A 13,362-nucleotide genomic window follows, 5' to 3' on the forward strand; every position below is an offset into this window, starting at 1 on the left:
TCCTCTGTTAACGTGGGTCCTTTTTCGGGCTTATTTTGCCCAGAAAGAGGTACCCGGACTGTCTGTAACTCTTTGTTTCTGTTGTCTCATATTGTCCTAATCCAAATTGTCCAAAATTTTTATTGCTCTAATTATATTGCTATTTTTATAACTTTATTTTATTTTTTTACTATTAAACTTTCAAAACTTTAAAACCAAGCAATTGGCGATTTTCGTAGGGGGCTCTTTCACGGGCCCGCAGAGCTCCCGCCCTCAGCAGCACCGCCCCTTCTCCGCCCCGGCCCACAGCGAAATGGCGGCCGGGCTCGTGCCCGCAGTAGAGATGGCGCCGCAGCCGCTCCGAGGCGGGGATTGGCGGGGGCGGAAGAGGGGCGGGGCGAGGGGGCGCGGCCGGGGGCGGGGATTGGTGGGCGCGTCTGGGGGGCGGGGCGCGGGCGGGGCCGGGCAGTGCCGGGCAGGGCGCGCGGCGAGTGAGCGCGGCCCCGCTCCGCTGCCGCCGTCTCCGCCGCCGCCGCTGCCGCCCCCGCCCCGGCATGAGGAAACGCAACGAGTCGGTCACGGTGGAGCATGAGCGCGCCGCCGCTGCCGCCGTGCCCGGGCCCCTCGACAAAGGCTGTAGCCTGAGGCGAAGCCTGCGCCTGCCTTCCTCCGCTGCCGCCGAGGGCATGAAGCGACCGCTGGGCAGGTGAGCGCCGCCGTCGCTCCGCCGGGCTTTGTTATCCCTGTGTCACCGTCTCGGGGGCACCGGGAGCCTGCCGGGGAGCGGGACGGCAGCGGGGCTGGGTTTTGCGAGCAGAAGGGATGGGCCGAGGAGCCCGCGGGACGGACGGGTACACGGGCCCAGGATGGTGCCCAGCTCAGCCCCGCTCCCTGTGCTTTTCTGGCTTTCCCTGGTTTCCCGGTGTGCCAGGCGGGCAGGTGCCGGCCCCGTGGTGCCTTCCCTTCTCGGGGCAAAGGACTGGTCGGAGAGCGGGACGGTAACGGGACCGGCGAGCCAGGCAAGGATGGCAGGGGTTTGGTGTTCGTACCTGGGCGCTGCTGCCTCCATCCACCTTTGGAGCAGGCAGGCGTTCTCCCGAAAAAAAACATGGCTAGCACGGAATCCTTCCATCGGAGAGCGTATGTGGAGCAGCAGGGCCCTGCAGGTAGGATGTCTGCGTTTTTGCGGGAAGCTGGTGGCTGTCAAAGTGATCTCATTCCCATAAATGAATCAGATTTAGGGGTCAGTAGGAGAAGCTGACACCCATGACTGTTGGAAGGAGTTTAGCCGTGGCTTTTTGCCAGGTATGTTAACGTTTTAAACGTTTTGTGCATATTTATAGGGGGGAAATGTTCGTGTGCCTTTCTAAAAAGGCTATGACAATACAAGGTGCTTATCACCTGGATCCTTCATCGTGCAAGATTTTGGGGGGATGCAATACACGATGAAGACTTGCCTCCCTGACCCTCTGCAGCTTCGAGTCAAGATACAAGCTTTTAGTTTCCCCTAAATCAGTATGGTGGTGTTCTTTGTGTTTTGAAAGTGTGAAGAATGTGTAGAATAGCTATGTGGTTTGGGTAGCTGAAACCAAATTGCTGTGCTTCAGCAATACATCTGCCAAATTAAAAAAAAAAAAAAAAAAAAAAGGTGCTTATCAGTGCATTTCTAGTAAATGAGCTATTGTGGATGTTTCTCTGCTAAATTTTCTGACATTTTTTTCTCTTCTCACAGACAAAATTAGCATTTCAAAAGAGCTGTGGATACTTGTCATGTTCAAAGACAGAGGCTTTAAAATGTGATTTCTCATATTGGGTAATAGCTATTTAATTTTGTGCCCTGGAGGTAAACCTTTGGGATGCTGTCACTGCTCTGTACATGTTATGACAAGCTTTTGGTAATTGAAAATGGCGCTGAGTTGATCTCTCAGTTTCCATGACTGTGCAGTGGATCAAACTGCGACAGTGCTCTGCTTTTATAACATTTTGAAATTTGGCACATCTATTCTCTTTGTCCAAGTGGATGTCTTCTAGACCAGTGGCACTCGAGTGATGGCTTGCTGGCTTCTTCAGCGTTATGAATGGCACTCAAGCACCTTTTACTCAAATGGAAATGCTCTGTCGGTGGAGAGCATTGGGCAAGCCCTAAGAGCCCTGAGTGCAGGCTGTTGGCTTGGTCTGGCAGGCAGGCAGGTGCTTTGTGGATCCCAGACACAGCACAGCTGTATTGGGAGGGCCGAGCTAAAAATAGGGAAAGCACATCCTGTCTGTGAGAAATATTCTTGCATTTATTTCTCCATTTACACATTTGAAAATGGTCAGCAGTCAAGCTTTCCTTGTTTTTCTCCATATTCTGCTTTTGAAGCCTGTTTTATAAATTCCTGAAGTCCTACATGGATTCTGGCCTTTCCTTCCTGCTTTCTGCCTCCCACCTCCCCCTGTCCTTTTTGGGTCAGGTACTATATTCCACACAGCAGCGTTTCTCAAACTTGTGACATTGTAGGAAAATCTTGTTTGGAGCTGGCTTTTCCTTTTCCACATTTTGAAATATCTGTGATGGTTTTTTTTTTCTTTAATGCTGTCCTGTGTTGTCTACCTTTCTTACTGACTTTCAGTGGACCTTCTCTGACTTCCTCACCTTGTGAGCCTTCAGACAGTGGTTTGCAGGCAAAATGTCTCTGTCTGCCAATACCTTCCGGCAGTGCTTTTTATGGGACAACAAACACATTGCTGAATCTGAGCGTGCAGGAAGGGGAGGTCCAGGCAGAAGAAGGTATGATGCCCAGAGATAAGGTTCTTGTCCAGAACCATCACCCTGAGTCAGTTCAGACAACCTTCTAGCTCCATATCCCACCTTTGGTGGACAGCAGGGAGTGTTTAAGGAAGAACATGGGGCAATGCATGCAGTGACCTCCCCAGGGCAGTTACCCTGGCTCTGGTCAGTTATGTGGCCAACAAGTTGCTGTTACACCATCTAGATCATTATATTTTAATATGCAAGGTCATGCTGTTATTGCAGCATTCCTTATACTGTTGGAAATAAAAGTAGAGCTTGATTGTTGTTTTCAATGGGTTACATCAGTTTTACTCCCCAGCTTGCCGAAGCTGTAAGGTGAAAATTCAGCTGCAAGGTTTCTGAGGTGGCATAACATCTGAAATTGGAGATTTGTACCACAGCAGACTATTCTTAGCTTGCTCCTTGATGAAATAGTTAAAATCAACACATGAATGCTGTGTTGAAGGGGAAGTTGGGCTGTCTGCATTTCGTGCTGCTGTTCTTTAGCCTCTGCAGGCTTGGGGAAGAAGCACATATGTTTGGCTTCATCCTGTGGGTTTCCATCTCTTATTTGTAAACGATACAAGCCCCTGGCTGGCAAGGCAAACCAATTCCCAGGAGCGTGGAGTGGCTGTGTAGTTGTGCAGCCAAGGGCTGATCATGTGGCATATTCCATGGGTCAGGAGCACGGGGCGGGGGGGCTGCAGAGGCAGCTGTGTCTGCAACTGCAGCAGGGACCAGGAGGCTGTGGAGCAGCAGCAGGGCTGCTGTGTGCCCTTCTCCAGCACTGCTTTTCCTGCTCACATCCAGCTCCTCAGCAAAGGCTAAATAGCACCCTAGGTGATGTTTATGGGATACAATGCTGGCTTACTACCAGCAGCAGTTTGTTCTTACAGCAGTATTTTTGAATTTTACCAGCACTGCGTTTGTCCCTTGTTCAGTCATACCATCACAATGTGCTCATTCATCTAGGAGCTGAAACTCATTCTAAAGAGGTGGCTGTGCATTTTGACTGGCAAGTACTCAGTTACAGAAAGTGTGTGCATGTGCTTCAAAGTGTAATGGAGATGGATATCTGAAAAATAAGATTTATGTGGCTTGGGCTAGTGCATAGTGCAGTCAGTGTGGCTTTTCTTAAGTGGTTTACAACCAGAAATGAACAAATATAGGCATTTCTGTTTTCTTCCATAGATAGCAGTAATATCTACTATGATGTTTACCTAAGCACTTTACAAGTTGCTCCTTTAAAAATAGCATGATTTTTTTTAAAGGAGCTGTTTTGTCTGAAATTATTAAATGCAATAATGCAGTAAATAAAGAAATAATAAGCGGTGCTTGCTTTTCCTGGTATGAATGTTTTGTGTGGATGGCCATTCCTCTAATATTTCTGTTGTGAGGCATTTTCCAGGTGACAGTGTTGGAAGTGCTAGGTGGATATTAGGGTAGCATTGTGTTTTGGGTACTTGCTGTGACTCATTTTTGTGGTTGGTGGCTGTGATGTTCTGAGGAACTGTGTTTGAGCAGCCATAGATGTGGAAAACCTTTATGTGGGAGTACAGAGAGTAGAGAAAATCAAATGAGCTTAATACTGACATTAGATACCAGAGCAAATTCTCCTATCTCATTTCTGCTGAATCCTGATCCTGGTGATAAAAGGTCACATGCAGGTTAACCTTCACTTCTGTGACCTCATGGTTATCTGATCCTCATTTAATCCCAATCAATAGTCAGACTATAGACTTCAAGTGTGAATTTGCCATTCTCCTACACACACTTGTTTGCTACAAATGTTAGAGCTTGTTCCTGTCTCTCTCCATGCTGTGGAGCAGTGAAGTGCTTCAAATCCTGTGTGTGTGAGCTTTGTTCCTTGATACTTCTGTGCTCCGCCTTGCTGGAGAAGCTGCTGCCCCTTCACCTGTCCCTAGTACCTTTGCTTCTGGAGACCCCCTGCTGCTGGCACAAGTCCCTGCCAGGGGTGATTTTGGGACCCTTCCAGTGGCTGTCCAGCCTGTGCACCCCACAAGCTGGGTGTTTTTGGGCTGACACTACAATTTGATGTAGTTTCAGTTCCACTGTAGTCAGCCTTGTTCTTGTCTGTTGTGGTGCAGCTTGCTCTTGGGAGGCAGCAGGCTGCTTTTACAGCATTTCCTGGGTATTTTATGAACATGCAGGGAGGTGCTGAAAGGAAGAGGGTGCAGCAGGCTGCTTGTGTCTTCCCCTCTGATGCAGCTGAATTTCCCTGGAACAGTGAGTGTGCTGGAGCGTGTCAAATGCGATGTGTGGTGACCCTTGGTGCCATCCTGCCCCAGCAGCTGAAGTGCTTCATGCCTTCCCATGTCTCTTTGGATTTAACCAGTGCTATCTTCCCTCTGACAGAAAACTTGGCCATCTCTATTATCTGCCCCTCTGTCCTCTCAGTGCCCCATCCTTACATCTCTAGACCTAGCCCCCTTTCTCCTGATGTTACTTTTTTAGAAGCATTTGCAGAGTCTTTTATGATTATTCCAGTCTGTTCCATTGTAGCAGAGATGACAAATACTTGAATTGTTCTCCTGCAAGTTTTCATCAATATATTTAAGGGTTATTTTTTCCTCAAGTGAATTTTATGCTATTGTCTCTCTTAATTGCTGTTTTCAGGTTAAACCAGTTACTTGTCAGGGCTTTCAAAAGAGGAAAGAGGCAGCCTGCATAGAGATATTTCATCAATCATGCTGCTTTTTCACCAATTCCACCATCCTACTGGGTAACTGCCTCTATTTCAGTTTTTCTTGAGCAGAGTTCACAAAGGAGCTGTGAAATGGTTTCCAGTTGCTTGCCTGTTCTTTCTTTCATAGTAAATACAGGTTGAATCACAGTCCCTCCAATGGGTAAAATATGAAAAAATAGTTTCCTTTGTGTGAGGACTTTTTTTTAGTATGTGTGGCTCTTTTTTGGTTTTGGTTGTGTTGGGTTTTTTAGTTTGGGTTTTTTTTTTTTTTTTTGCTGCATTTCTCTTTAAGAGAACTCACAGTATTATTTTGCTCAGATATGTCAAAAATAGGGTTGTGTAACTTTTTCCACATGTATGTCTGCCTTTTTATTTTTTTAATTATTCATTTGAAGGGTATCACAGTAGCTCTGCCTCCTGTTTTGTCCTGTGCATTGTCAGCCATTTTGGCAGCTTATGCCTGAGGAATGCCTCTGAATTTCTCCCAGGTTACCAATTCGGGGCATTAGGTATTCGTTCTCTGCAGCCTCTTCCCAGTTTGCTCATCTTTTCCAGCCATTATAATTCTATTTCCTTGTGCTCATCTTCTCCCCACTCTTTCTCAATGACACATTAGTCATTTGGCAAAAATAGCAATATTCCCTGCAATGTGGGGAATTATTGGTTTTATTATTGTGGGTTGTTTTAATTTCGTACATTTTTTTTAATGTAAAGATTTGTGAAGCCATAGTGTTGACATGTAGCAGTTCTGTGCCTCAGTGTGTTACTGTTACAGCCTGTCTTTTGTTCACCATTTTCATCACTGACTTTGGGGTTTTTTTTTGGTGTTAACCAGGTGTGGTTCACTCTCTTAAGCATCCCTTGAGTCTCATAGCATCCTCCTGCAGGTGTGTCCGTATGACATAAAATTTCTTTCTTTGTGTACCCATGAGCCTCTCTGGATTTTCTGTAAAAGAGCACAGCATTTTTTTCTGCTGCACCTCCTCTGTTGTGTCTTTCAGTCTCTGAGCAGTTTCCTCAAGTCCCACTATTTCTCACAGAGACCTCTGCTCAAGCAAGAATGTTGAGGCTGAAGAGAATTTGCCCTCTGGTTTTGTGTTGTTCTCCTTAAACTCCTGATTTCCTTGCAGTGCCATATTTTTTGACATCATACTTGCCCCTGGGTTCAGTTGCTCTGCTTTGATGGCTTAAGTCTGAATTAATAATTACCATGGTATTGCTAATTGCTGCTACTTTACAGTACTTTCTACTTGGGAGCTGTATGAATTGCCTCTGCTTGTTTGAGTATACTTCCCTTGGGCTTGGTGACTCCTGGGACCTGCAGGGCTTCCCTGTCATCTCTGGAGTGAAGGTGCCTGTGGAGATCAGGGTCTTCTCAGCATTGTCACCTTCTATTCTGTCCTTTCTGGCATGTGGTTGCTGAGCCAGAAATCAAGTTCTCTGCAGATGCAGTCACAGGTCACTGCAGTGAATCTGTAGGTTTTCTCCAGGATGCAATGTAGATGCGTTTCTTTTTGGTGAAAACAGCATTGTGATGTTTTTATTAAAACTAATGATGGTGACATCATTTCCTCTCCAGAATTCCCTTTCTGCTGAATGTTCAAGAGGCCTGGTGTACCCCAGCAGGACTTCTGCTGTATTTGAAGAGTGCTGCCAGCTGAGTCTGGGCTCCTTTGAAAGGAGCAGTGCCTGCTTAGGAGGCTGCAGCCAAGTTACTTTATCCTCCTAGGCCTGAAGGGCAGGTCAGATTATTTTGGCAATCATGTCAGGATGTGAAATTAGTGAATTCTACAGCAATTCCCCTATAAAACCTGGGGTTTTGTGAGCTCAGTGGGTAGCTGTGCTGTGTCCTGGTGTTGGAGCTCCAGCAGCAGCTGGCTTCTGACATGGGGAGAGTGTGAGTGACTGCAAGCAAGGGAAGTTTACTAAGGATGTAATGTGAGAGCACTATGTTAATGTAGCCGTGACTGAATCAGTACCACAAGAAGATTAAAAGAAAGTGCTTCAGCTGTATTAAAAGGGTAACAGGAGACCTAGGAGACTTTAAAGCATTAGTCTGAGGTGGAGTCAGTGCAATTTAAATTGCAAGAGTTAATTTGAAATTCAGTGGAAGAAGTTTTAACAGCTAAATATATATATACCAATGAAAGTAGATCTGTCCTGTGGAAGGACACTAAAATGCGACAGGTTTGTCAAGATTATGGCCTGGTTGATCAAAGTATCAGCAGTAAAATTATTTCTCCAAAGCACTTGATTTTGTACTGTAGTTTTATTGACATTGCTTGCACTGCTAATGGAAAGCGTGATATCTCTATTGAGAATTGGCTCAATGGAGAGAGAAACAACTGGGAAGTCAGAGTGGGATTGATGCTTGAGTTCAAAGGTGTGTAATTTTTTATATCACTCATCCCAAGGATGAGTTGGTTATCAGTTACTATTGATAAACGTGGGAGCAGGAGAGGGTTGTTAAGGGTTGATGGATAGGGAAGTCAGCAGTTCAGAGCAGATGGCCAAATAGAGAAAAGGTCACCAGGACACAAGTAAAGCTGGCAGGATGGTGGGGGAGAGAGGGTAGGGGTTGTAACAGGGATAGGGATGGTGACAGAGTGTGAAGCTGTTCTAGGTAAGTCACCTCTGTAAGCTGTCATGTGTCCCTGAATATCCCTTATCCAGACAGTCAGGCTGCCACCTAGGCTGTGGACTTTTGCCTTGCTGGCACACATCTCCTTCCTTCTCTCTTTCTCTTCTCTGGTGAAACTAGTGCAACACTTGGCTTCAGAAATCGGCCTCTTTCTTATTGAAGGCAATTCAAACTTTCAAACAGAATTTCCTAATTTTAGACTCTGTCACAAGCCTTGATCATTCACTGAGCAAGCAGGAACCATGACTATTTACTTTCCAAATCAAAGTGTTTGTTTAACCCAGATTTATTTCAAGATTGTAACTCTTACTGAGAAATAGAGCAATAGAAAAGATTGTTAGACTAGAAGATTAACTTCTAAAACACAAACACTTGAAAACATTTGAGATAAGTCCCACGGCTGCCCTCATTCAAAACTATCTGTCCAATTTGTACTCACTTGAAATGGTTGTTAATTCCTCTTGAAAAAGAGATTAGTGTTGAGTAATAAGGGCCATAAGTCATGTGAAGTCTCATCTCCCTTTTTACTAAAAGTGTGCAGAATAAAGGATTTCATGTGGCATAGCTGAAGCAATGAATAAACGGAAGAATATGTGAATAATTGAAGAAACCCTTTTGGAAGGGTACTCTTCAGTGGCATTGTGCAAGCTCAGAGCAGAGAACAGAAAATGCATTTACCTTATCCAGAGCCTGGTTTCCCTTCCCCTGGCAGTAAAGTTTCCCCTGGGGTGACTATTCTGAGACAGAGGAGCCTACACTAATGAGGATGATGTAAACTGGAAACTTGGAGTCAGAGCTTCCAGGCTGCAGCATCCATGCTTGTGGAGCAAAGTATGTTCAAGGTGTTTAAGAACTGAATAGGTGTTAAGACTTCTTACAATGCTCAGGAAGGGAAGCCTGGCACTCTTTTCTCCCTTAAAGCAGTCCAATTTCACTTTTTGTAAAGTTTTGATTAGTTTCAGAGCAACTTCAGGAAGCAGGAATAAAGCTGACAATACAAGTTTTATACTGCTGAATGTGGAAACTGTGAATTGCACACAGTCATTGGAATAGCCCATTCTCTTGTTCTTGCAGATCCAGCAGAAATGCAGTGACTGACCTTTGCTTTCAGTTTCTGATAGCCTTGGGCTGTCTCTTATAAAGCATTATTTTCTCCTTTTCACTGCCAGAGTAGGGAGCACATTTCATTTTAAACTTTGGCAGGCTGATGTACAAGTGCTCCTTAGCACAGTTGGTCAGAGCATGGTGCTAATGACTCCAAGGCTGTGGGTTCAGTCTCTCTATGGGCCATTTGCTCAGGAGTTGGACTTGATGATCCTTGTGGGTCCCTTCCAACTAGGAATATTTTGTGGATCTGTTTTGTTTCCCTGCAATTAAGTAAAAGCTCCAGCACCTGGTTTTCACCTTGGAGTTTGTGTTTTCTGGATTGGCTCTTGAAGGTTTTGTAGTGTAAGCAATGGCTTTGGTTTTAGTTGTCCTTAATTTTTTAAGCCTTTGTCATTTTGGAGTTCTTTCCTCCACGAGATGATAGCTGGAGCTGGAATCCCCGAATAAAGCACAGATGAACACAGATTAATCTGCCTGGCTATGTGCAAAATGACCCCCTGTTCAAAGTATGTCAGGGCCAACAGCAGTTCTATATCTGCTCCTACATCTGTTCTTTAACTATGGCTGTTGTTTTATGGCCATGCACGGTTTGTTAAGCCTCCCTTTTTAAACGGGTCACAATTACAGAGGACACTGTGACTGCCAGCTGAATGTAACTGTGCTGGGCTGACAGTCAGCATATGTAATGTTTTGGCATTGTTTAATGTTCTTGTTTGCTTGTATGCTTCCAGCGGGGAACAGTTGGTCTATTGTAATCAAAATGTATTGCTAACGATGTGTTCTGAATCTAAAAGGTGGCAGTATCACTGCTAACACAAAAACATTCTTTTTCTTCAGGCTTCTGAGAAGGAATGGCTTCTGATCTCTGCCAGCAAAAGTAGAGCTTTTTTTCAGCTGGAAAGTATAAGATGACCATTTTCATGTATTTGGAAGGAAAAATGTCGACAATACACAAATGAATCTTTTGCTCAGGTGATTTAGATGAAAGCCAGAGCCACAGAGCCTGCTGCTAGTGGTAATTCTCAGGCTGTGTGGCTGCCTCACAAGAACTGCTATGTGAAAAGGTGATTTCATGGTTACAAAGTTGTGCTGCTTGGAAATACAGATCTGTTCCCTCACAAGAACAAAGAGTGAACCTGGATTCTTGTTCTTGCTGCAAGGTTAACACATTCATGCAGGTCTGTCAGGTTTAGAGCACGTTAACAAGTGGTAATTGGTGGTGGGGGAATTGGCTTGGCTGTACTGTGTGCTGCCTCAATTATGATATGCATTCAGCAGGCAAATGGCTTTAAATGCAGGTTAGGAGCTGTATTGGAGCATTATGCATCTGAGCTAGTTCTGCTCTTGAACCTCTGCTTGTGCACCTTGATACTCCTCCCCATGAAGGTGAGTGTGGTTGGGAGAAATGAGAATTTCCTGCTCCAATAAAAGCCAGACTCGGCTGGTTTCAAGCTTCTGTTTTGCGCTTCCAGTTCTGTTTCAGTCTTTTGGTGTTTATGATCTGGTTTTTCCTCTTTCATTAGCAGACAGCTAATGTGTTCCCCAGCTCACAGAGTAGTGAGAGGGCTGAGCCTTTAATATAAACCAGCTGCCAGCTGTGAAATGAGTAAAAAACTTAAGAATTCAGTAAACACTGTGGAGGGAGTGTACTTGCCACCGCAGTTGTATCTCAATGCCAAGCTCGACTAAAATCTAGTGTGGGTGACTTCAGATTTGATTAGTGTCAGCAGCATTGCTGGTGAGCTCTGGAGAAAGCATGTCCTTAGAATTTAAACAAGGGCTTGTACCAGAAAGGTTTGGGCACAAACTAAGTGGCTGTTGCAGAAGATGCATTCAGGAAAAGCCAACAACCTTAAGACACTAATCCCCAAGCCTGCTCTTCTGTCCTAAAAGTCAATTGTTCAGTTGCTGAGGGTTTAATTATTCGTTGTTTGCTACATACTTAAAAAGACAGTAGCATCTGCCCCTTCCTTTTTAAAATGTAGCTTTCAAGTTAATCTTGTCACACACAGTTCACACTAATGCTAATGCCAGTGTACCCAAGCATTGAGAAATAACATAGTTGCTGCTTAGGCCATGCTGTCAGCATACATTTAAAATAAATTGGTGCTGTGTTGCCAAATGTTCAGCCCATTCTTGTCTCCTGCTCTGTGAAACCTGTAGATTTCATGCAATTGGAATGTAGAGTTATCAAGACTGATGTTCCAAGCTCCTGTCCTTCAAAGGAAGTGCCAATGCACAGTGATTTAATCAGACAAGCTCTGTTATTACTGCATTTAGGGTAGTCAGCTTAGGCAGTGGTTGGGAAGAGGAGAGCCCAAGCCATGGCATTGGGAAGGGATGGGGTGCTGATGGGGGAAAAGTCAGGTGTTCCATGTCCCTGTCCTGTTAAATGCTTGTGAGAGCCTTTGCCTCCCTTGCTTAATTTGTCCTGCTTTTTGCAAGTGTGTTCCATGGACAAAGACCCATACATTACCTGCAAGCTGCTCTGTTATTTCTGCTCATTAATGCTGTACACTGACTTGCCTTTCCCTCCCTTCATGAGCTTGTTTTTGTTTTTGTTTTTTCCTGCAGTGCTCTGAGTCCTGGCATAACCTTTGCTGGCATTTCAGTGCTATTGACCTGTCAGCAGTGCTTTCCTCTTACCCTGAGTGCTGATACCACATTTCCCCCACTTGATGCATCAGGATCTTGATTCTTTCATGTCCTACCCTGATCTTTCCTTCTTCTCCAAGCTGAAATGTAGTTATGAGGGTCTCAATAGCTGGAGCTTGATGGCCCCTCCTGAAAAAAATTGAGATGCTCTCCTTTACTTTGCAGTTATATCTCTTGGAGGGACAGAGCTAAATCCTTGACTGGCTAGATGGCTTCCTTCTTGCTGTTTACTGTTTTAAGTTAATGCTTAACCACTTGATATTAATCAGAAGGAGGCACAGAAGCAGTCTGAGAGTCTGGACTGTAAGATGGGAATGAGGTAGTGAAGTGGGGGAATCTGGGAGCTTAAAGTGTCAGACCTCACCTGCATTCAGGGAGGTGGAACAGCCCTGAAGCTCTTAGCCCAGCCAAAAGGAGATGGTTTGTAGGCTTTGTGGGAACAGATAGTTTGCAGTAAAGGAGGGGGAGGAACGTGTCCAAGGCAGCAGTTGTACAATCTCTGTAATCTGATGCCATGGCCAAAACAAGAAGGTCCTGGGGCTCCTTCTTTGGAACCTTCTTAGGTGTTTCTACCACAGGTACTAAACCATCTCCACAAACTTACCTAGTTGAAAAGCTAATTTTATCTGTGTTACAATGCAGATACAGGGTTGGGTCTTTTCTACAATAAGTTTCTTTTTGTGGCCTCGCTAACCAGCTTCAGGCTGCAGAGGTGTGGGAGGGAATGGAAGGTGGGATAAACTACATAGTTTACTCATGGAGAGCTTGTCAAATGAACTGAGGTAACTTCTTTGACTGCAGGTGATCTGGGGGGATTTTTAAAGATGGTAGAAATTCCAGAGGGCCAGACTGAAAGCAGCATCAGTAGTCTTTTAATTGATGTTAGATGGGGTGTTTTTAATGGAAAATAAGGGGTGAGGTGCTAAAAGTGCTGGTTAGCATGCAGACAAAGCATTGTGGTTCTGTTTGCTGACATGCTGCACTTCTCTGGAGCTCTGTATGAAGCTTTCAGTCTGTCTGTGATACTGCTATAAACAGGAAATAAGTTAGTGCTTATGGTGGCTTTCTACTGTACTTTAGTTGAACAACATCCAAATCAGCAAAAAAAAAATAATTCTATTATAGTACCAAAGAATAATAAATTTCAGTAGCCAGCAGTGTTTTTTATTGTTAGAATTGTTTGTTAGCATTTGACAGGAAATTCAAATTTTTATGGGTGTATTGACATCTCGTAATTTCTCAGTTTTGAATATTTTCCTCTGTTGGGACACCTTTACTTTCCATCACTGATGGTGGTGTGTCTGTTGACAAAATAAGCCGTCACAATATTGTGAGAAACTTGAAGGTAGAGCTTGCATGTTTAAAGAGATTATCAAAAAGCTCAGCTTGCTTTTCTTTTGTCTTTTTGGTTATTTTTTAAATGAAAACCCGTAGGCTTTAAATTTGTTGCCTTTCCCCCACCTTATTAAACCAATTATTCTTAATTGTCTTTTAATTTAA

The 13,362-nt window shown here is 44.5% G+C and overlaps 1 protein-coding gene across 1 annotated transcript in view; it reads left to right on the plus strand.

Annotated features, from left to right (window-relative positions):
- Positions 1–445: 445 nt before the first annotated feature.
- The window catches only part of ABHD12 (abhydrolase domain containing 12, lysophospholipase), a 39,187-nt gene continuing 26,270 nt past the window's right edge, over positions 446–13,362 (plus strand). Inside the window, exon 1 of the mRNA XM_059840767.1 lies at positions 446–685. Coding sequence (XP_059696750.1) covers positions 534–685 — 152 coding nt within the window. The 5' untranslated portion in view covers positions 446–533. The remainder of the gene's footprint in view (positions 686–13,362) is intronic.

Source organism: Haemorhous mexicanus, chromosome 3 (assembly GCF_027477595.1).
Source record: "Haemorhous mexicanus isolate bHaeMex1 chromosome 3, bHaeMex1.pri, whole genome shotgun sequence".
NCBI classification, from domain to species: domain Eukaryota; kingdom Metazoa; phylum Chordata; class Aves; order Passeriformes; family Fringillidae; genus Haemorhous; species Haemorhous mexicanus.